The sequence below is a fragment of the Tupaia chinensis genome, unplaced genomic scaffold, assembly GCF_000334495.1.
Source record: "Tupaia chinensis unplaced genomic scaffold, TupChi_1.0 Scaffold000426_1, whole genome shotgun sequence".
Classification (NCBI taxonomy): domain Eukaryota; kingdom Metazoa; phylum Chordata; class Mammalia; order Scandentia; family Tupaiidae; genus Tupaia; species Tupaia belangeri.
This window is the reverse complement of record NW_006159931.1, coordinates 2,569,949-2,591,692: the sequence shown is the minus strand read 5'-3', so window position 1 is coordinate 2,591,692 and position 21,744 is coordinate 2,569,949. Positions and strand designations below refer to the sequence as shown.

Sequence of the window (21,744 nt, the reverse complement as noted above, 5' to 3'; positions counted from 1 at the left end):
GAAAAATTTAAATGGGCGGCTGAACCACACCATCGAAAAAATAAACAGGATTACCTTCTATTGTCTCTATATAATGGAATACAGATTGCTTGATTCATCGACTTTCCAATTACATCCTACATAAAATAATATCGAAGAACTGATTAGAGTACAGACATGCACATAGATACTCTTACCCCGACAGTGACAGAGTCACTGTTCTAACATAGTCAAATACTGTCTATCACCAAATGCACACACGAGAAACTTTAATGACAGCTCTGACAGTAAGGAAAAGAGAGACACCTGTGAGCTGAAAACCACCTTGGAGCTAACACATGGCAGGCTCGGTGCCACCTCCCTCCAGTTTTGTGACATCATGGATTGGTTTATATCCAGCTGTAAACACTGACACTCTGTGCGGCCGGCAGGTGGCATGGTGGTTAAGGGCGCTGGACTCAGACATGGCTGACCACTGTGGCTTGCTTTCTCACTTTCTCGCTCTTTGTCCCTCTGCCCCTCTCTGGTCAAAGTAAAACTAAAGAAAGTTCAATAAAATAATTCTTAAAAAAAAAAAATTTGACACTGTAACTAAAACCACTAATAGGGATTTGTTCCGGACCAAGTAGAATATTAAGGATGCCAACATTTTCAATAATCCTGCACTGTTGGGAACCAGCAGTTAGCGTAATGGCTATGTCGCTGGACTCCCACGTAGTCGACCGCGGTTCACATCCCAGACCCGGTGGCTTAAAACTCACGCCGGGCGCGTGTGCGTGCGTGCCTAAGATCCCGAGAGGAGAATGGAGGAGAAGGGATTGCAGCGTGACCATCCCCCTGGGGGGTGATTTCTTGCTTTCTGTGTCTCTGTCTCTGTTTGGTGAGCGCACATGCCTCACACGGAAAAGCTCTCCAAAAAAAAAAAAAAGAAATCCTGCACTGTTTTAAAAACTATGTAAGAAACTGACCAGCTAGGAGTAGTAGGCTGAACCACATGAAACCACCGTTTTTGTGGGCCGGCCCTGTGGCATAGCAGTAATGTGCTACCGGAGAAGCCGGATCTCACATGGCTACTGCGACCTGAACCCCAGGCCCGATCAGCCTGAAACACACTGGGCAAGTGTGTGAGGATGTAATGTGCTGGCCATGTATGATCAAGGGGCAGGAGGGCTGCAGGAAGGGGACTGTGGCTTGACCAGACCCAAGGAGAGTGCCCATCTCTCTCTCATTCAGTGTTACATCATAAAGGAAAATAATAAATAAATGATGATGATGATTATTATTATTTCTGATAAAGAGAGATTTTTGCTATATAATGCATGCACTCACCAGAGAGACAGAGAGTGAGAGATCAACCCCAGTGGGGATGGCCATGCCACAATCCCCTCTCCTCCAGTTTTCTCTCAGAATTTTGGGCATGCACACATTCCTGGTGTGAGTTTTAAGCCACTGGGTCTGGGACTCGAACTGTGGTCAACTACATGAGTCCAGTGATATAACCACTACACCACCTGCTGGCCCAGATAAATGATCTTAAAAATAAAATCTGCATACTGTTAGCCAAAACCAGTTGAATATGAGCATTTTCACAGAGTTCATCCTAATAACCGACGTTAGGGAGCCACACACAAATACCCTGGCTCCCACAGAAAGACGTGCATTCCTTTCCAACTTACCGCTGGCTTTTGCAAACATCGGTCAATAATGTTCTCCATCCGCCTTTTCACAAAATGCAAGGATTTTCGAGGATAATATGGAAATAGCAAAGGACTTTCTAGTTTCAGACAAAAACAGAAACAAAAATGAAAAAGCTACAGCACACTGGTGAGTAGGAACGAAGAATCCGCCGTTAGGGCCAGCCCACAGCCCCTGCCGTGGTGTAATTCCCGCTGGCCACTCGATCCTCCACACCCCTCATAGAACATGGACGTGGCCTCGGCCTCTCATCACCTCCCGCTGACAGCCCACGAAAACAGCCGCAATTAGCACAAGCCTAGTCGCACCAAGACCTAACAGTACACTTCTGTTGGATGTAAGAAGGATGGAGGGACCTAGGAGCCACGGCGCTGTAATAAAATAAACATTCCGGGACCAGCAGATGGCGTAATGGCTATGTTGCTGGACTCAACGTAGTTGACTACAGTTCAAGTCCTGGACCCAGAGGCTTAAAACTCATGCCAGGTACATGTGCATGTGTGCCCAAGATCATGAGAGGAGAATGGAGGAGAAGGGACTGTGGCATGGGCATCCCCCCTCTGGGGGGTGATTTCTCACTTTCTGTCTCTCTGTTCTCTGGATGAGACCATTCACCCTATAGTAAAAATCTCTCTTTAAAAAAAAAAAAAAAGGAAAGAAAAGAGGCTGAGAGATTAATGGCTTGTTCAAACTCAAGTTCACTACCAAAACCTTGAGCACTTAAAAGATGGAACTAATCTGAAGTACATCTTAGTTGGCTACGAGGTCTGCAGCTAAGATCAGTCCTTTCTTTTTCAGACATACAAGATGGGGGGGGGGTGAGAAGAGGGTAGGACCTAGTTTTAACCCAGTGAAGTTCCCAGGATCAGTATTTGTCACACAAAGGCTCTGTTTGCTCCCTGGTCCACCCTCAGATCTGAATATGGTGGTGCAGGCCTTTAGTCCCAGCTACCTGGGAAGCTGAGGTAACAAACCAAGCCACTGCCTTAAAACAAAAAACCTGGGAAGCTGAGGTAACAAACCAAGCCACTGTCTTCACACAAAAAATGAAAACCAAAACAAACGAATAAAACTGTATGTACACGTGTGTGTGTTTATATATGCTTATGTATCAGCCCGTACAGAGGCAGGGGCCAGGTGTCACTGCTTCCAACACACCTGTCATGGGCCTTGGCAGGCATCCTTCCCACTTCCTGGACACAGAATACGGTAAGAGAGGGCATTCTACTGCCCTTTCAGCCTCCGCGCATTCATTGGCTGATTTACATTAGCACCTCACTCTACTGATCTCGAGACTCAAGCAATACAGAGTAAGACCTGCCCTGGAAAAGAATTTGGACTTCCAGGGCTAAAACAAAAGAGCCATAAGTCAAGTTCTGGGTATCACAAGTCTCGCCCTCATTCATCCACTCATCCAGAAGAGCAGCAACCACACATGGGCAGAGATTACTGCCGAGTCCAGCTCCGACTGCAGGCTTTGATTGTAACAGATTCTGAGCTCCATCCCTTCCCGGGCTGTGATCTCGGGCCTTCTCTAACCTTCGGTTTCCTCATTAGCAAACGGAAATAACCAGTACCACCCCCATGGGTTCTTGTGAGGATTAACAGCGGTCACATGTGTGAGTACGACAGCACAGAGCAAGCACAGGATAAAAGTCAGCCTTACCCTAAGGATCTCAGGAATTGCTAAGCTGTGGTCAGACTGTCCTTTAAGAAAGCCAAGACATATTTGCTATAAAAATGTTTTAATCGGAAGTGGTAAAAAGTCTGAAACATTTAATGGTTGCTATTGCGTGTGAGGTCCCTAATAATGCTAGATAAATCGTTTTTCAATATGGTAACATTTGGAGATCCTAGAGAATGAAAAGGCATAACCAGTCCACACCGGAAGTAAGAATCCTCCCCTGTTTGCAGAAGTTAATGAACTGGAACTGCAAACACACTTCTCCACCAGTTCGCTCTAGACATTTTCCCTCACTAGGCTGTTTTTCACAGGGCCGGAAAATGACAACAGAGGAATGCTTAGCAGCCTTGCTATTTGTTATCTTGTCTTTGTTTTTGTTTGTTTGTTTGTTTTGCTGCAGGGCCTGTGTGCTTGCCGAGAGAGAGAAATGACAAATCACCCCCCAGGGGGATGGCCACGCCCCACATTCCCTTTGGGTACAGAGGCTTAGATGGCCAGATGGTTTGCAAGCCACTGGGTCCGGAACTCAAACTGCGCATGTGGGATTCAAGAGCCTAAACCACCACGCCATCTGCTGGCCCTATCTTGCTATTTCTAAATCACATTAAGTGGACACAAAAAAAGTAAGTTTTAAGAATCCTAGATAAGTAATCAGTAAGCTTGGACCTGGTCTCAAGTAAATAAGAACATTCCAATAAATAAACACATGGCTATATCTATGTGACTGACAAGATACCTTTCAGGTGGCTGCTATGTTGAAGGAAGTCATACCACTGGTTCCCTTCTGTGTTTGGGGGCGACACCAGATCATCATCTTCGTCTTTCAAGTACTGGAAATACAGAATTCAAATTTTAATTATGGTGTGCCCAAGGACAAGGCTCCAGGAATTGTTCATATTAACATTTTTCTATTTAGTAAGTTTTGGTTTCACCGCCAACTTCTCTCCAAGTATATGACCCTTATTCTAAACCGAGGGTCTCGAAATGTGCTCAATGCCAGGCAACTAAGCAAACTGCAAGCTGGGAAGAGATCAGAATGTCACAGATGTACGGAACGTAAACTGAACTGAAACCGTGTTTATATGTTATATCTGAACATATTTTAGATATGTGAATTATACGTTAGTTCTACAGGAAGAACCGTCAATATAATCTGTGGCAGCTGTATTTCAGTGTGGCCTGCAGACCCCTGGGGGTGCCCAAGATACTTCCAGGGGTCTACCAGGTCAGTGCTAGTTTGAAAATAATCCCAAGATGTGACCTGCCCTTTCCACTGTGGACATTTGTGAGAATGGGGACAACGAGAGGCTCCACTAAGAGTCACGGTCGCAGCCCCAAGTCACACCATCACTGGGTTCTGCTTCACCGCACGCTTGAAAGGTTCACGTCTCCTTGATGAAGACACCGAGTTACCATTTTACAATCTCAACCCCTGAGTATGAATCGGTTACAGTCTACGTGACGGAGCTGAGAAGTACACGTAAGGCTGTGTTACTGCACACTAAACTGACGGGTATCTCAACAGGAAGCAGTGACACAACTGCTTCGTGTCAGTAAAGCCAGGTAATTTTTTTTTAAATTATTATTATTTAGTTTGCCAAAGGATACATAGGATCGCCAAAGAGAGACAGAAAGGGAGAAAGCACTTGCCACGTGGGGCTCGCAATCTCTTCCCCTCCACTTCTCCACCCTGTGGGGTTTGGGGCATGAGAGCACATGCACCTGGTGTGTTTTTCAAGTTTCTAGGGCTGGGATTCGAACTGTGCAGACAGCCACGTGGGATGGCTAGGCCATGGAGCTGCTCCCTCTTCACTTTTTCCAAATGAAATTCCATTTTCACTTGAAAGAATGACAGGAAGACAAGCTGATGACTCATACGTGGCTACCTGGCGGGTAAGTTCTTGAGAAGAAAGGGAAGAACTCGTCACTCTGGGCAAAACAAATGGCAGTATTTGTTGCCAATGATAAAATTTAAACTCTCAACCCGGAACTGAAATTCTGGAAAACCTACATGTGCTCTGTGTATCTGACAGCTTCACAGCACTTCCAAGGCTTTCCTGGTTAGTCTGGCAGGGGTATTAATCAAGCCTGACTTTTGGTTCCCGTAGAACGAAAACTGTCAGCATGTGGATAGACGTTCCTTTCTAGGGCCAGCAGGTACTATGGTGGGTGAAGGCACTGGATTACCACATGGCTGACCTGGTGCGAACCCTGGACCTGGGGGCCTGCTGTCTCACTTTCCCTCTCTGTTGCAGGGAGCACCTTAGGGTGGACAGTCTTTGTACTATCGCTGCAGGGCATGCAAGAGCTCTAAACAAAGACAAAACCTACTGCTGGGCTTTACAGATAGAAGAAACCGAGGTCAGCCAGAGGAGGCCAGGAAGGCTTGTTGAGAACCATAAGATACTCCACAGCTGAAACACTTGGCTTTGCCTCCCCTACAAAAGAGTGAGCACAGGGGACTGGCAAGTGGTATGATAGTTAAGGGGCTGGACTCCCATGTGGCCGACTGTGGTTCAAGCCCTGGACCTGGTGGCTTGCTTTCTCACTTTCTCTTTCTTTCTCTCTCACTCTATCCTTCTCTGATCAAATTTAAAAAATAAAGTGAAATATGATATTTTTCTAAAAAATGAAATTAAGAAAAAAAAAAAACAGTGAGCACAGAACAGCTCGGGGCCATGGCATTCTCCAGCAGCCTCTGGGTCCACCTGAATCCCACTTTATCTGTCTGTCATTCTTAATCCACAGCCCCTCCCCTCGGCTACCCTATCTCTTTACCCTCAGGCAGGGGCACTCTGTCTCTCACTGGTCAAATTGAAAATAATAATAATAAATAAAATTAATTCTTTAAAAGTAAAAAGTTTGATTCCAAGCATAAGGTAAATGAGAGTTTTAATGTAACAATATAAAAAGTTCCCTAATGCAAATTAGATCTACATGGAAGCTAACCTTTAAGATACTATCAAATGTGACCAGCAGATGGCGTAATGGTTAAGTCACTGGACTCCCACCCACGTAGTCGACGGCAGTTTGAGTCCTGGAACCGGCTGCTTAAAACTCATGCCAGGAGTGTGTGTGCATGACCAAGATCCGGAGCAGAGAGTGGAGGAGAGGGGTTGCGACATGGCCATCCCTTCTGGTGGGTGGTTTCTTGTTTCTGTCTCTCTGTCTCCCTCAGTCTCTCTGGCAAGTACATGTGCCCTATAGCAAAAATCTCTCTAAAAAACAAAAGAGAGAGAGAGAGATACCATCAAGTGTCAGGACTTGAGGTATCAAAAAATCTCCGCAATATCCGGAAAATCTGTAACAGTACTTCTTCCTTCCCAAATACACGTCTGTGTGAGGCCAGATTTTGATAAACGCTAACAAAAACAACATACTAAAAAGACTGAATGCAGAAGCAGACATAAAAACTTACCTTCTTCTATTTAGCAGTACACCAAAAAGATTTGCAGAAGTGTGAACCAATGCCAATTTTCATTAAATTACTTTTGTTTTATAAAACACTATTACTTTTCAATAAGGACATTAATGTTAATATGTCATGGTAAATGATCTTATTATTTTAAGATATAATTTTTTATTTTAACTTTTAACACCTAATAATATATATCATCAATAGATAACAACCCACACAAACGAAAGCTCTTTTTGGAACTTGAATAATTTTTTCAAATATAAATGAATGCTGATGTCAATAAGTTTAGAAACTGCAGCTTTCTGGTTATCTGACTAAAAGAACTGGGATGCTACATAATTGGGATTGTATTACTTCTTGCAAACTTTGGATAATAAAAATTAACACTGCTAAGCTTTTAAAATTAATTCTTAAACATCAAAACAGATTAATAATTAAAATCAGTTCAAAGCCCATACCTGACCAACTTTTTCAACATTAAAGTATTTTCCTTTGCGATTATAAAGGTCTGGAGCCTGGAAAGAATAAATATGGTTTAATTCTTAGGTCAATTCCTAAAAGCCAAAGAAAAAACAAATCTTAAGATCTAAACTAAAAACTTTTCTTTTTTTAAGACAGCTGTTAGGGGCAGTTATTCTTTTTTCTTTTTTAAATTTTACCAAAGGGTGCATGCCCTGGTCAGAGAGAAACAGACAGAGGGAACTGAGAAAGTGCCTCCCAAGAGGGGAGTCATACTGCAATCCCTTCTCTTCCATTCCTTTGCCTTTTGGAATTCAGAGCCTGCGTGAACGTTCATCCTACATGTTTTTCGGGCCTAAGGGTCTAGAACTTGAACCGCACAGTCAACCGTGTGGGGAGCAAGCCACTGTAACCACCAGGCCACCGGCTGGCCCACTCTGTTCTCTCATGGATTGTAAAACATACATATAAAGTTCGATTTATGGGGCCATATCCAGGACCTGGTGGTTAAGGGAGCTGAATCCCATACAGCGGACCTCGTGGTTCAAACCCCAGACCCACTGGCTTGAGAAAGGAACACACCAGGTGCCTGTCATACGTGCTCGAATCCCAGTGACGTGGAGGAGGGAGAAGGGACTGCAGTGTGACCGCGGCCCATTGGGAATGCTTTCTCTCTCTTCCTCTGTCTCTCTTTGGTGAGCACATGTGCCCTTTTAGCAAATTAAAAAGAATTCATTTAAAAATACATAAAGTCCGATTTACAGACTTTACGTTTAATAAATAAACACCACTATTATTTACTTCAGCCATTTTTTCAAACGGGAAATTGCTAAGGACTCCAATTAAATTGGGTTAAATTTAATTAGTTCTTATCATTACCCAAGTATACTGCCATTCTTTTTCTAAAAAGACTGCATTATAGAAACACTCATTTCTTACCTCATTGAAATGTTCAGTAAGAAATTCTGCAACAAATGTGATGTCTTTTTGAGTCATCTAGCAGCAACAAAAAGGGACAAAAGGAAAACACATGATAAAAGAAAGCTTCCTGATTAAAAAAATATTATGCAGTAACAAAAGAGATTTTTTACTGTTTACTAAAAACCAGGGGAAAATAGGTAAACTTCCTTCAAAGACATAAGAGTTAATGCAACTGTGAAAAAAGGAACTCCTGGGGACCAGACAACAATGTAATTAAACTTTTTATTTTTTTAAAGATTTTTGTCACAGGGCACAGGCCCTCACTAGAGAAAGAGAAGGAAAATGAGAAACCTCCCTTGGGGGATGACGACTCTGCAATCTCTTCCTCATTCCCCTCTTGAGATTTTGGGCACATACACACTATGCTCGGCATGTCTTTGAAGCCACTGGGTCTGGGACTCAAACCGCAGTTGGCCGTGTGGGCTCCAGTGCCTTCACCACCATGCCATCTGCTGGCCCCTGTAATCACACATTTTTAAACCCATTCCCCAGGGGGGATGGCCACACTTCAATCTCTTCTCTTCCATTCTCCTCTCGGGGTATTGAGCATGCACCCACATGCTGGCATGATTTTCAAGTTGCTGGGTCTGGATCTCAAACTGAAGTTGGTCACGTGGGAGTCCAGCACTTTAGCCACCATGCCACCTGCTGGTCCCCAAAGTTATAAATTTACATAGCCATAAGAATAAAGGTATTCTTTGAGATGAAAAAATACATAAAACATACCAATTTCTTAAAAACAAATAGCTTAAGGGATCCGTCGAAGGTCTACAACCTGCTGTCCTATTAGTAACTACTGTGAGAACACCAGGATGATACTCAGAGTCACACTGAACAAGGCAACAGAACACGCCAGGAAGATCCCTAGGACCCTACCTTATTCAGCTCGGGAAGCACGTGGTCTTCCGTCATTCTTAACATTGCTGGAAATACAAAGTCCAAAGTTAAAAAAACTCTCTTTAAAAACACAGTTTTGATGATGATACCTTTTAAAGACTAAATATGTTTTATTGAACTAAATCTTCTATTTTAAACAGCTTCTTTTCACCAAGAGAAACTTGTTTTCTTCCAAAAACCATAGGATGAGGAACTCAAATTTGATTTACCGTTTCAGGTTCAAAACTGTTGGTCTAGTGAGTCTCAACCGCTAGTTTTCTTTTTCTCTGACTCAACCCCCCCAACATTACAAACAATCTGAGATCTTGTGCTAAAACTAGGTGTGTATGAATTCCTCCTCCTACCTTGTGACATTCTCTTAAAACCTGCACACAGAGCCTTCCTATACCTTGTGACATTCTCTTAAAACCTGCACACAAAGCCTTCCTACGAAGCCTTCCTACGAAGCCTTCCAATATCGAAGGAATATATCCATTTCCCTTGGCCTTTTATGCTGCACAAATACGTCTGCACTGAGATTTACATGTGTATGCAGGTGCGTATGCACACACACACACGCACACACACACACACACACACACACAACTTATGTACCCTTTGATCTATAGGCTTTGATTCTTCTTGTCCTAGCACGGGGCTAACGGCACTGTGTTTTCTGTATCGTGTCCGCCTCAGGGAAGACGAAGCAGGCTGCCTGTGTGTCTGCATGGTGTCTGGACTCACTGAACCGGGCTTGGTTAGTAACCAGCACATCATAAGTACTCTCACGAACACAGCTTACAATCCGTCTTTAACCATTTAAACTTCTAAATGACCTGAAACATTGGCTACAGTCTAATTCCACTTATTTGTTCATGTACCCATTCCAAAAAAGACTTCCTGGGCATACGATTGGAGTTAGAGACACAGCGATATAAACCAAGCCCCTGCCCGCCTGGAGGTTATACAGCACAATGGGGAAACCAAGGCCACCCAGCTACTGGGGGCAAAGCCAGGATGATGATCGTATCTGGAGCTCTCCAACGCAATGCTGTCTGCAATGTTCTGCTCGAATGGTAAGGACTGAGCAGTCATTCCTCCTCCTTCTAACCCTGATTCTTAAGAGAGTCAACAAATGCAGAAAGCACAGAAACCTCCTATGTTACCTCCAAGGAGGGTATGTAAAACAAACTACTACTTTTGTCAAAGAAAATGATTCCTTCTAAAGACTCGTTCAGTTTTCATACTGCAATTTATTTTAATTAACAACTCAGATCTGAGACGGGCTGGCCTGATAAACACTCTCCCCCATGCTGACTAGCACTGGAAGTGTTTTGAGAAATATCTAAGAACTTCAAGTGTTAACATCTGCATCACATTCAGTTTTTAAACAAAAGCACTTTTATAAGCCTGAGAAACTGAACCGGTCTGGGATGACACTCCCAGGGTTGTCCCAAAGTATTACTAAAAACCCTTCCCTCAAGTAACTTACCCACATAAAGCCACCGAAAAAATGCTTTGAAGTTTTTCATACTACTATCTATAACTCTAAAAAAAAAAAAAAAAGATAAAATAAGATTATTACATGGGGGTCATGTATCATTGCTCAATTGTCATGGAATACAATAGTTCTTACTCTTCTATTTCATCCTATCTGGATGACATGTAAGTCTTTAGACAGCAGATTTTACAAATCAAACTCACACCTAAAAATAAAATCTCAAAAAAGCACATCCTGATTCTTTTCCAAAATAAAGCAAAGAACTGATTACAACAGCCTTGCCACAAATAGGAGAGCAGTGTTTCCTGGCATTCAGTAAAGGAGGAAAGTCTTTGCCAATTCTGCAAAGGAAAAATGAGTTTTCAGCACTAATCTCTGTTAAAAAAAAAAACATCAAAATACTCGGGGACCAGCAGGTGGCATGGTGGTTAAGGCACTGGACACTTCCACATGGCCGACCACGGTTAAGTCCTGGACCTGGTGGCTTGCTCTCTCACTTTCTCTCTCTCTCTCTTTCTCTGTCTCTCTCTGGTCAAATTAAAATAAATGAATGAATAAATAAAATTTAAAATAAATAATTATAAAAAAAAATACTCACTGGTCCATAAGAAGATAAAACAGACCAGAATGTTCAACAGAAACATCATTATAAATCTTTTTTTTTTCTCCTTGTTTTCTTTTTTTGGGGGGAGAGGTTTTTGCTATAGGGCGCATGCGCTTGCCAGAAAGAGAGAGACAGAGAGACAGAAAATGAGAAATCACCCCCCCAGGAGGGATGGCCATGCTGCAATCCCTTCTCCTCCGTTCTCCTCTCGAGATCTTGGGTACGCACGCACATGTGCCCGGCCTGAGTTTAAGCCACTGGGTCCGGGACTCAAACTGCGGTCGACTACACGGGAGTTCAGCGACATATCCATCACGCCAACTGTTGGTCCTGAAATAGCGACATAGCCATCACGCCAACTGTTGGTCCTGAAACATTATTATAAATCTGTACTATGTCACTGTCTCTGACATCAATGGACATTATTTGTGGAAGGTTGGATTTTTATTTTAATAATGACTGAGATCTCAAAAACTCAATTTCCCTAGGCTTTACACAATTGCAGTAAAAAAATGAAGTGTTTTAAATAGAAATTATCTTCAGTTCAATGAAATTGTTTCCAAATACAGAGATGAGTATCATTTTTTTAAAAAATCTTATTTAAGTTCCTATCTTTAAGATAATTACTCTAAGCAAATAATACCTGCGCTTCCCATAAATCTCAAAGCCCTTTCTAAGCATCAAGGTTCAGAGAACTACTGCTGAAGTAGGTCGAGATCATTAACCTTTCTGTACAAAGTAAAACACCTGAAATAAAAGACTGCACCATCTCTGAGGTTGCTAAGCCGTATCATTGAAATCCTTTTTAAGCCAACAATTTAAAAAAAATTATTTAGTTTCTTTCCCAATCAAGATACCCTCACTCCCCTCCGAGCAACCAGGCTAAATCAGAATTCTCACAGGCTCAGTTCTTCCATCGATAATCTATAATTATGCTCTGTTTCATTTATCTGAAAGGAGCCAGAAATTAAAGCACCTTTCCCGTCTATGCAAAGGTGATCACAGGAAACTTAGTCTCTTATATTTGCTCTCAGCAAACATGGTGAACCGAACAGATCACAGAATCCACGCTCTCCTCTCAGTCTATCTTCTGAGCACAAGCATCTACAGCTCTGCTTTCTAAAACCCCACTGACATGACAGAGTGGGGAGGGCTTTCTGTGCTCCAAACCCACAAAAAACGAGAACAGTACCAGCTCCCAGGAACGCAGAGAACAGTAAAGAAAAGCAGTTAAGTTTTAGAAACGTCAAAAGCCAGTGACGATGGTGACTGATAAAGGTCAGAGGTGGAGGCCACGTGCCTAACAGTGCCCAGAGAGGGCAGCCGGGAGGAGGCTGCCTGCCCTGGGAGACCCAGAATCCCAGCTGCTCAGACCTGACCAATGTCAGGCTCAGCAGAAGACACCAGGCTGCTGTGTGGTGCTGGACACAGGGGACAGACTGGAAAAATGCAGGGACTAAGAAGCTCTTTTGCCAAAAATAAGAAGCATGTCAGTTAAAAACAGAGGGTTCTTCAAAGAAACAAAAGAAACTGAGCAGACCTAAGGCAGTTCTGTGTGGGCACCGGCAGGCCAAGGCAAAGCTCTCCTTGCCCTGGCACACGGGGATGATAGGCAGCTTGACACTGCTTCATGAATAAGCACAAGAGAACCACCAAGCATATCATAGTTGAAGAAATCTTGTAACAAGATCCCAAGATAAGCAGAAAAGTAATGCATGAGGTGGAAATAATTCAGGAAGAACAGAGACTTCTTAAAAAATCTAATTAATGAGAAAGATTGGAGAGAATGTCACATCAATAAAACAAGATCGGAGCTCTGAAAATCATTAAAGAAACAAGAAATCATTAAAGAAACAAGATTGTCCTAATAAGAAATTCAACAAAATGGTTCAGTTCAGTGAGCTCATCCTCCAACTTCACTTTAAGTACTTACTCTTTTTTTTTGGCTATAGGGCAGTGGGCTACCAGGAGAGACAGAGACGGACAGAGAGCAAGAAAGTGTAAAATCACTCCCCAGGGGAATGGCCACACTGCAATCCCTTATCCTCCCTTCTCTTCTCTGGATTTTGGGCACACACATACTCGGCATGTCTTTCAAGCCACCGGGTCTGGGACTCAAACCCATTTGACCATGTGGGGTCCAGTGTCTTCACCTCCACACCCTCTGCTGACCCCAGCACTTACACTAAAGCTCGCACTGCAGACCCTGTTGTCACCAACCCCATCTATCTGATGGCAAGCATCCACTAACCAACCAGTTCTTTCCGTCCAGAATCCTCTCTCCAGAGACCCAGCCACTGTCCCACCAGGACCACCCTGTACGGGTTCTATACCTTTCACTGGTTCTCATGCCCCGTCCTCACCTCCCTCCCAATCTAGTTCGGACTGGAGGTTGCCGATTTATTCAAGCTCTTGCTTCCATTCTCTTGCCCTCTCTTGGCTTGCTTCGCTCACCCAGCCTGGTTCGCCCAGCTGCTTACCCGCTGTGCCCCACTCCTGCGGGGGCCTCACCTGACTGCTCCCACGAGAGAAGCCTGGGCCCACAGCAGCCCACCTGTTCCGTTAGTACGTTCACTCTCCTGTCAGACCCGGGGGCTTACATTCACACCGGGCGCATGTTCTTGCTTTCTGTCTCTCTGTCTCTCTGGCGAGCACGTGAGCTCTGTAGCAAAAATCTCTCTCACAATCCTGAGAGTCAGAGTAGAATGGATTGGTGGTGGCCATCCACTCCTAGGAGGATGATGTTTTGCTTCTTCTCCCTCTTTCTCTGACAAGCACATGTGCCGTATAGCAAATTAAAAAAAAAAAGAGAGAGAGAGAGAAAAAGGATGCTGTATAATCATATCACTTAGAAATACTCAAACAATCCCAGGAGTTCCAATAACTCCCTCTGGAAGGAGGACCAGGGCAGGATAGGGAAACAGTTCCACTCAGTAAGGCCTCTGTGCTACGGCTTGTTTTAATCACGGACAGGCCTTTTTATTTTTTTTTAAATGTAAAATCTCATTTTAAGAGAACCATGACAACTTCCTCAGTTCTTCTTTAAATAAAAAGTGGACCTGAAACCCCCGATACTTACTGGAGGAGTTCATTGGCCTTGAGGATAAAGGAACCCACGGCAGTAATAGCATCTACGGGGGGAAATTATAAATGTCATTTGTCAAATAGATAAACTGGCTTCAATGTGCTCTGTGGAGAAATTCAACCTCTACCTTCAATTCCTGAGGCATCGAGCCCAAGAGGTTCATATTTCTGTTTCCACGAGGCCATTCCTTTCAGTTCACTTAAATGATACAGCAAAGACTCGGAGCCGCTATAAGCAGAAGGAGTAAGTTCATATTATCGGGGTGACAGGCAGCTACGACCGTGCCTAAACACCGCTACATTTCATGACATAAAAACTCAAAGCAACTTTGATTTTCTTTCTATGAGAAATAATTATTTCAAAACCAGATCTAAAGCTCACAGCAGAATCAATGGGTTGTCATGCCCACTGGGATGAATACAAGACCACGAGGTTAAATTCTGTGAGACGATCAAACGGTGTTCGTTGTCAGTCCTGGCACATTTAAGACAGTTATGTGACCGTCTCATACTCCCGACAACATATTCGACTTTTCGCAAATACCGAGTAGCTCTGACTTGAGGCCAGGCACTGTGTCAGACGCTGGGGACATGACAGTGAGCAGAACGACAGGGTCCTCACAGGGCTGATGGTCTAAGGGGGAGAACAGTCACTAGGCTCCATCTTAACTTTCACGTTAAGATGGTGAAATTTTAACCATCGTAAAATGGCTAATGTGTAAAATGAAGATCACTGGGAAAAAACCACTTTGCCAAGGTGTTAAGTGAAAAAAATACATAATATGCTTTGGAAACTTTAAAATGATACACAAAGACATCTGATTTCTCTGCTCAAAATAGGGTATGTGCTCTATTTCAAAATAGGCCTCATGGTTGTTTGAATGAGAAAATAGCCCAGACGGGTCTATCCGGTAAAGGATGTTGTCATAAAGCAGAAATCCCTGCTTTATGAAACAATTTTACAGCGCTATTATCCTTTAAATATTGGGTTGGCCAAAATACCCCTCAAATGCCAATGCAACAATTTGAGCTAGAAAAAGCTCAAAAAGAGAATGGAGGGGCCGGCAGGTGGCGTGGCTGTTGGAGCGCTCGACTCCTTCACGGCCACCCATGGTTTGAGTCCCAGACCTGGTGGCTTGCTTTCTCCCTTCCCCCTTCTCTCTCTGGACAAGTTAAAAAATAACAATAACATGGGGCCGGCAGGTGGTGTGGTGGCTGGGCATGGGACTCACATGGCTGACCATGACTTGAGTCCCAGACTCCCAGACCTGGTGGCTTGCTTTCTCCCTTTTCCCTTCTTTCGCTGGCTCTCTCTGGTCAAGTTTTAAAAAAATAATAAAAACAAATGGAATTAAATAAATAAATATATATACTTTTTAAATGCAGATGGTAACGAGAAAGTTGCAAAAAGACCAATGCCATGTACGTGTGGATGCAGCAGCAAAAAATTCTGCATCGCCTTCATACTTCATACCTCTGTAAGTGACTTATGACCAACTTTTGTATACTGGAATATGATGACTCTATTGACTGGCCAAGCTTTTTCAAGCCCTAATAAAGAAAAAAATAAATATATTTATCATATAACTAAGACACCACATGCTACTCAACAACAAAAAAAATGTGTTCAAAGCCATTTAAATACATAAATAGTGGTACCTTGACTGTGAGCTGGTTCATCAAGAGGGTCTGAAGTTCAGCACTGTAATAAAAAAGAAAGAACCTTTAGTCATTTTTCTATTGAAATCTGAAAGTATCACTAAGTTTTTCTGATGTCAAAGTGTAAACACAATTTTGAAATAAAAATAAATAAAATTAACAAAAAGTAGCCCAACGAAAAATGAACTTTTTTGAATTAATGAAAGAACAGAGAGAAAACAGGAAACTGTCATGACGTCTAAGAATAGACTCAAGTATCTGTGAGAGTCAAGCCAAGACGACAATTCGCATTAGTAAGGAGAAGGTGGGAGACTCAATACATTACACTGGACGAAAACTACACACTTAGAAAAATGAATAAGCCAGCCTTACACACATCTGAAACGCGTGAATGGGATAAGACCTAAAGCATAAAAACACTCCAGAAGGGGACCAGCAGGTGGCATAATGGTTACGTGGCTCCCACATAGTCGACCATGGTTCGAGTTCTGAACCTGGTGACTTGAAACATACCGGGCGTGTGGTGCAAAAACACTCCAGAAGGGGACCAGCAGGTGGCATAATGGTTATGTGGCTCCCACATAGTCGACCATGGTTCGAGTTCTGAACCTGGTGACTTGAAACTTATACCAGGCATGTGGTGCATGTGTACCCAAGATCCCAAGAGGAGAAGAGAGGAGAAGGGATTTTGGTGTGGCCATCCCCCAGGGGGTGATTTCTTGCCTTTGGTCACTTGTCTCTCCAGCAAGCACACGCACCCTATAGCAAAAATCTCTCAAAAATAAAAATAAATAAAAGGCTCTAAAAGAAAATACAAATCTTTGAATACTATTAAGAAAGGTTTTTCAGAGGGACCAGCAGTTGGCGTAGTGGTTATGCCACTGGACTCCCATGTAGTCAGTCGTGATTGGAATCCCGGACTCAGTGGCTTCAACTCACGCCAGGTGCGTGATCCCGAGAGGAGAATGGAGGAGAAGGGATTGCGGTGTGGCCATCCCCCCTGGGGGCTGATTTCTCACTTTCTGTCTCTATGTCTCTCTCTGTCTTTCTGGTGAATGCACACGCCCTACAGCAAAAACCTCTCAAAAAAAAAAAAAAGAAAAAGAAAGAAAGGTTTTTTAGAATACCATAAAAGCAGGTGCCATAAAGGAAAACACTGATTTGGCTACATAAAAATTTTAAAACTTCTATTCATTTGAAAAATGCTTACATACACATAAAATGACCATATTTACATTTTTAGTATGTACATAAGAAAGCTGAAAGAAGGATGTTGGGATTTTTTTGTTGTTGGTCTTAGGTACCACACAATATTCTATTTTTCTCTCTTTACAATGAATATAAATTACTATTGAAAAAAAATTACTGCAAGAAAAAAAAGGAAAAGCAAGAACACCTAGCCTAAGATTATTACCTTGCTTTCCCCCATAACAGCAAATGCATGAATTCATCTTGTACTGACGTGGTTGTGTTCTTTTCCTAGACAAAAATTTAAAAAAAAAAAAAAAAGACATATATTTTTAAAACTATAAGCTTATCAGGGCCAGCAGGTGGGGTGGTGGTTACGAGGGACTCCCACATGCCAACCACTGTCTGAGTGCTGGACCCGGCAGCTTGAAAATCAAAATGGGCAGGTGTGTGCACGTCCCGAATCCCAGGAGAGTGAAGAAGGGACCGTGGCATGGCCGTCCCCCAGAGGGTGATATCTCACTCCCAACCCCCACCTCTCTCCAGCAAGTGCACATGTTCTATGGCAAAAACCTAAAAACAAGTCAAATAAATCAATCATAAGCGTATTTATTCAAAATTACAGGAACACAACTGCCTTTCCTTGTCTCGACCACCCGTCAACTCCAGATGTCCACTGACCACCAGTATCAGTGACTGGAAGGCAGCCTGTCAGCCACTCACCCCTGCCCATGCTCCCCCCGCTCCCCCGGCTCCATGTCAGTCCTGCCCCCCGTCAGCTCTAAGTTGTACCACTGGGAACAGAGTCCCCTTCGCCGGTCTCTCAAAGAAAACAGTCTGAGATTAGACCAAACCATTAAGACCTTCGCCCTTTACAAATCAGACGGATGATTTTCATGTACGTTATAAAATAAACATGGACATTGTGCATGAACTCTCTCTGGGGGAAACCGGTTGTGTTACCTGCACAAATTTGGTGAGACGAGAATCCATCTGCATGAGTATTTCTTCCCATGCTTCACACATACACGTTAGTGACAAATTTATATACTATTAACAAAAAGGAAACAATATTAAAATAATAACAAAATGCTTAAATCACATGTTAACTAAAAAAGCGTTTCTTATCAAGTGTCTCAAAAAATAAAACCCAGCATTTATTTTCAAACACTCTTTTAGCTCAGTAAGCTGGAGAAAGAGAGACCATGGCTAACGTTTGGTAATCATGTAACTACAGAACATGGACAATGATTCTTTTAACCGTCTTTACGATACAATATACTTTTAGTTTTTATCCGGTGACACGAATATCCTCAACCTTCCCACATAAGGCATGTTTTATGTACACTGTCAGAAAGCTGATTTGATCGGCTATTCACTTTTCAAACAGGATCCTTAAAAAGATATTGATCTTGGGGCCAGCAGGAGGCGTGCTGGTTGCGATGCTGGACACTCACATGGCCGACCACAGTTCAAGCCCCGCAACTGGTGGCTTGCTTTCTCACTTTCCCTCTCTCTCTCTCTTTCTCTCTCTCTGTCCCTCTCTCACCAAATTAAAATAAATAAAATTAAATTAAAAAAAAAAAAAAAAAAAGATACTAGGGACCAGCAGGTGGCATGGTAGTTAAGGCAGTGGACACTTCCACATGGCCAATCATGGTTCGAGTTCTGAACCTGTTGGCTTGCTTTCTCACTTTCCCTCTCTCTCTCTCACTCTGGTCAAAATTTAAAAATAAATAAATAAATGAATGAGTAAATAAAAATGAAAAATAAACAATTTTTTTTTTAAAAAAAGATACTCATTTCTAGAAACCTTTGACATCAAGCAAAGGAAGAACAGTAGTAGAACAAAACAATCAGCTTTGATTCTTCGAGGCTTTGCTATCCAGGGGTCTGCTTCTTAAGCACGTGAATCTGGACAGGCCATTTGTTTCTCTCCGACTAACAGAACGCAACAGAAATGACCCTGTCGAGTCCAAGGTCTCGGAAGTCTGCACATTTCCACTTGTACTTCTGCCCCTCCTCTCCTCCCTTCCTTTTTTTTTTTTTTTTTTGGAGAAATTTTTGCTATAGGACGCATGTGCTCACCAGAAAGACAGAAAGAAAGCAAGAAATCATCCCCCAGGGGGATGGCCATGCCACAATCCCTTCTCCTCCATTCTCCTCTCGGATCTTGGGCATGGATGCACATGCACCCAGCATGGGTTTAAGCCACTGGGTCCGGGACCCAAACTGCGGTCAACTACATGGGAGTCCAGCGACATAGTCATTACACCAACTACACCATGGGACATGCCTGGGCGGACCGACTTCCTAGAGGATGGTGGATGTGGAATGGAGAGAAGGCCATGCAGTGAAGGGACACACGCCAGCCCGCATGAGCAAGCCGAGCCGAGTAGCTAAGCCTGGCCTGGACCGACCCCTTTCTGGCCGAGCCTTAACTAAACTGCTCACCCCCACAACTGGAGGCTAATCTGGGTGGGCTTATTAGGAACAAAGGCTAATTTACACGAAGACTATTGTTTCCACAGCATGTTATTTGCAAGTAAAATGAAAATAGTATTTTATTTACAGGAATATTTTAAAAGAGTCACGCTATTTTTCTTCTTTTCCTTTGGGGGTGGCAAATAAGACTGAATGGCAGTAACTTCCTCGCTTTCCTTTTCTGACATTAATGGATGTTATAAAAAGATAAATCTATCAGACGAGACACCCCCTACTGCAGACAGCTTTACAAAATAAAACGGTTAAGATTTTCTGGATGGGGCCAGCAGGTGGAGTGGTGGTTAAAGCGTTGGACTCACATGGCCAACCATGGTTCAAGTCCCAGTCCCAGCATGAAACTCAGGCTGGGCACATGTGCACACAAGCCCAAAATCCTGGGAGGAGAACGGAGAAGGAATTGTAGCATGCCATTGTCCCTGGTCTCCCTTTCCCTCTCACAACGGTCTCTCTCCAATGAGCCCATGTGCTCTATGGCAAGAATCTTTAAAAAAAAAATAATAAAAAAGGACAATGTATATATATACATATACACACACACACGTAAATTTACATACATATATACACATAGATATATATACAAAATATGTGTGTGTGTATATACACGAAACCTTAGAAGCTTAGAGTAAATATTCGCATAGAGAACACTAGACACATACCTGTAAAAGAGCTGAAATGTGAGTAAACTTTCTAGCCATCCGAGTCACTTCAGGTAAGAAAGAATACAGTAGGTTGGTTTCCAGCTGCAGGATGAAAAGAATAATGGGAGTGACAGATGCACTTGTGTCTTTCAAAAATGAGTCCATCATCAGACTGGCTCCATGGCCTGGTGGTTAAGCAGCAGCTAGGTTTCCTACAGCTGGCCGCAGTCTGAATCCCAGCCCTGGCGGCCTGGGGACCACAGTGGCACGCATGCCCATGTCCTGACGGATGGAGAGGGAGGACACGCCCCACTGGTCATCCCTCTCCCTCTCCGTCTCCCTGTCTCTGGTGTGTCCACGTGCTCTCTGGCGAAACTAAAAAATAAATGGATAAATCCTGCCCAGCTTTATAAACCTCCTATAATTTGGGACCAGCAGATGGTGTAATGGCTACATCACCGGACTCACACATAGGCAACTGTAGTTCAAGTCCCGGACCCTGTGGCTTAAAACTCACACCAGGCGTGTGTGCGTACGTGCCCAAAATCCTAAGAGGAGAGGAAAGGAGAAGGGACTGCGGCATGGCCACCCCCTGGGGGATGATTTCTCATTTTCTGTCTCTCTGGCCAGTGCATGAGGCAAAAAAATCTCTCAAAAAAAAGTTATGAACTTCACCACACACCACACAGCACATCTGCTCTGTTTATGAGTTCAGGGCTCGTGTGTTCTTAGGTCACGGGGCTGGATTAAATGCAGAGTGGAAATTCCGGCTCGGTTTCTTACTAAGACAGGGCTGCTTTCCAAACCTGCTATGAGTGTCTAAAGGGTCTGACGATCTAGAATACACTCAGCTCACGATGAAACAGATTGTTCCCAGTAAGAACTGATCACGTTACACCAGAGGCCGTGTGCCGAGGAAGAACACGGACCTCAGAGCCTGATGGCTGAGCACCACTTTCCAATTCTGTGACATGGAGCTAGCTCCAGGTCTCTGTGTGCCGTGAACTCACCTGTAACATGGCGGTAGTAATACCACCACCTCCTCCCTGTTAGGTTGTTGTGAGAACACCAGTGAATTATTTGAAACACTCAGTACTTAGCACACACTAAACAATCAGTAGCTAATTGGCGGCATCATCATCGTTATTATTATTATTATGGACCTATTAGGAGCAGAGTCCTAAGAAAACATTCTGTACGAAGTTAATTGGTTAATAGCGAAACGGTCACTAAGAGACCAGATCAGAATACTGTTTCCACGGCAACGATACTGAAACGCGAAGGCAACCGTGGGATCACACCCGTAACACTCAGTGTGTAAGGACTGGAAGATGCCGAGCTTGCTTTACTTTAAGGACGACTGGAATATACTGAAGAACGGATAATAAGGTCCTACGAACTATGTATTTCCTGCTTGCAGCTATCCAGTTTCCGTACTCACTTGAAAGTATGAAACTTCGGCAGCGCCGCCGC

At 43.3% G+C, this 21,744-nt stretch overlaps 1 protein-coding gene across 2 annotated transcripts in view; it reads right to left on the bottom strand.

Annotated features, from left to right (window-relative positions):
* Positions 1–21,744, bottom strand: part of ANAPC4 (anaphase promoting complex subunit 4) — a gene marked incomplete at its 5' end in the record, with an annotated part of 37,892 nt that overhangs the window by 5,304 nt on the left and 10,844 nt on the right. For both annotated transcript variants that reach the window (XM_014590292.1, XM_014590293.1), the window contains 13 exon segments: positions 55–116; positions 1,656–1,753; positions 4,095–4,188; positions 7,235–7,291; positions 8,175–8,231; positions 9,093–9,139; positions 10,585–10,640; positions 14,277–14,328; positions 14,410–14,510; positions 15,756–15,832; positions 15,941–15,983; positions 17,355–17,419; positions 18,092–18,178. In XM_014590292.1, the coding sequence (XP_014445778.1) occupies positions 55–116; positions 1,656–1,753; positions 4,095–4,188; positions 7,235–7,291; positions 8,175–8,231; positions 9,093–9,139; positions 10,585–10,640; positions 14,277–14,328; positions 14,410–14,510; positions 15,756–15,832; positions 15,941–15,983; positions 17,355–17,419; positions 18,092–18,178 (896 nt within the window).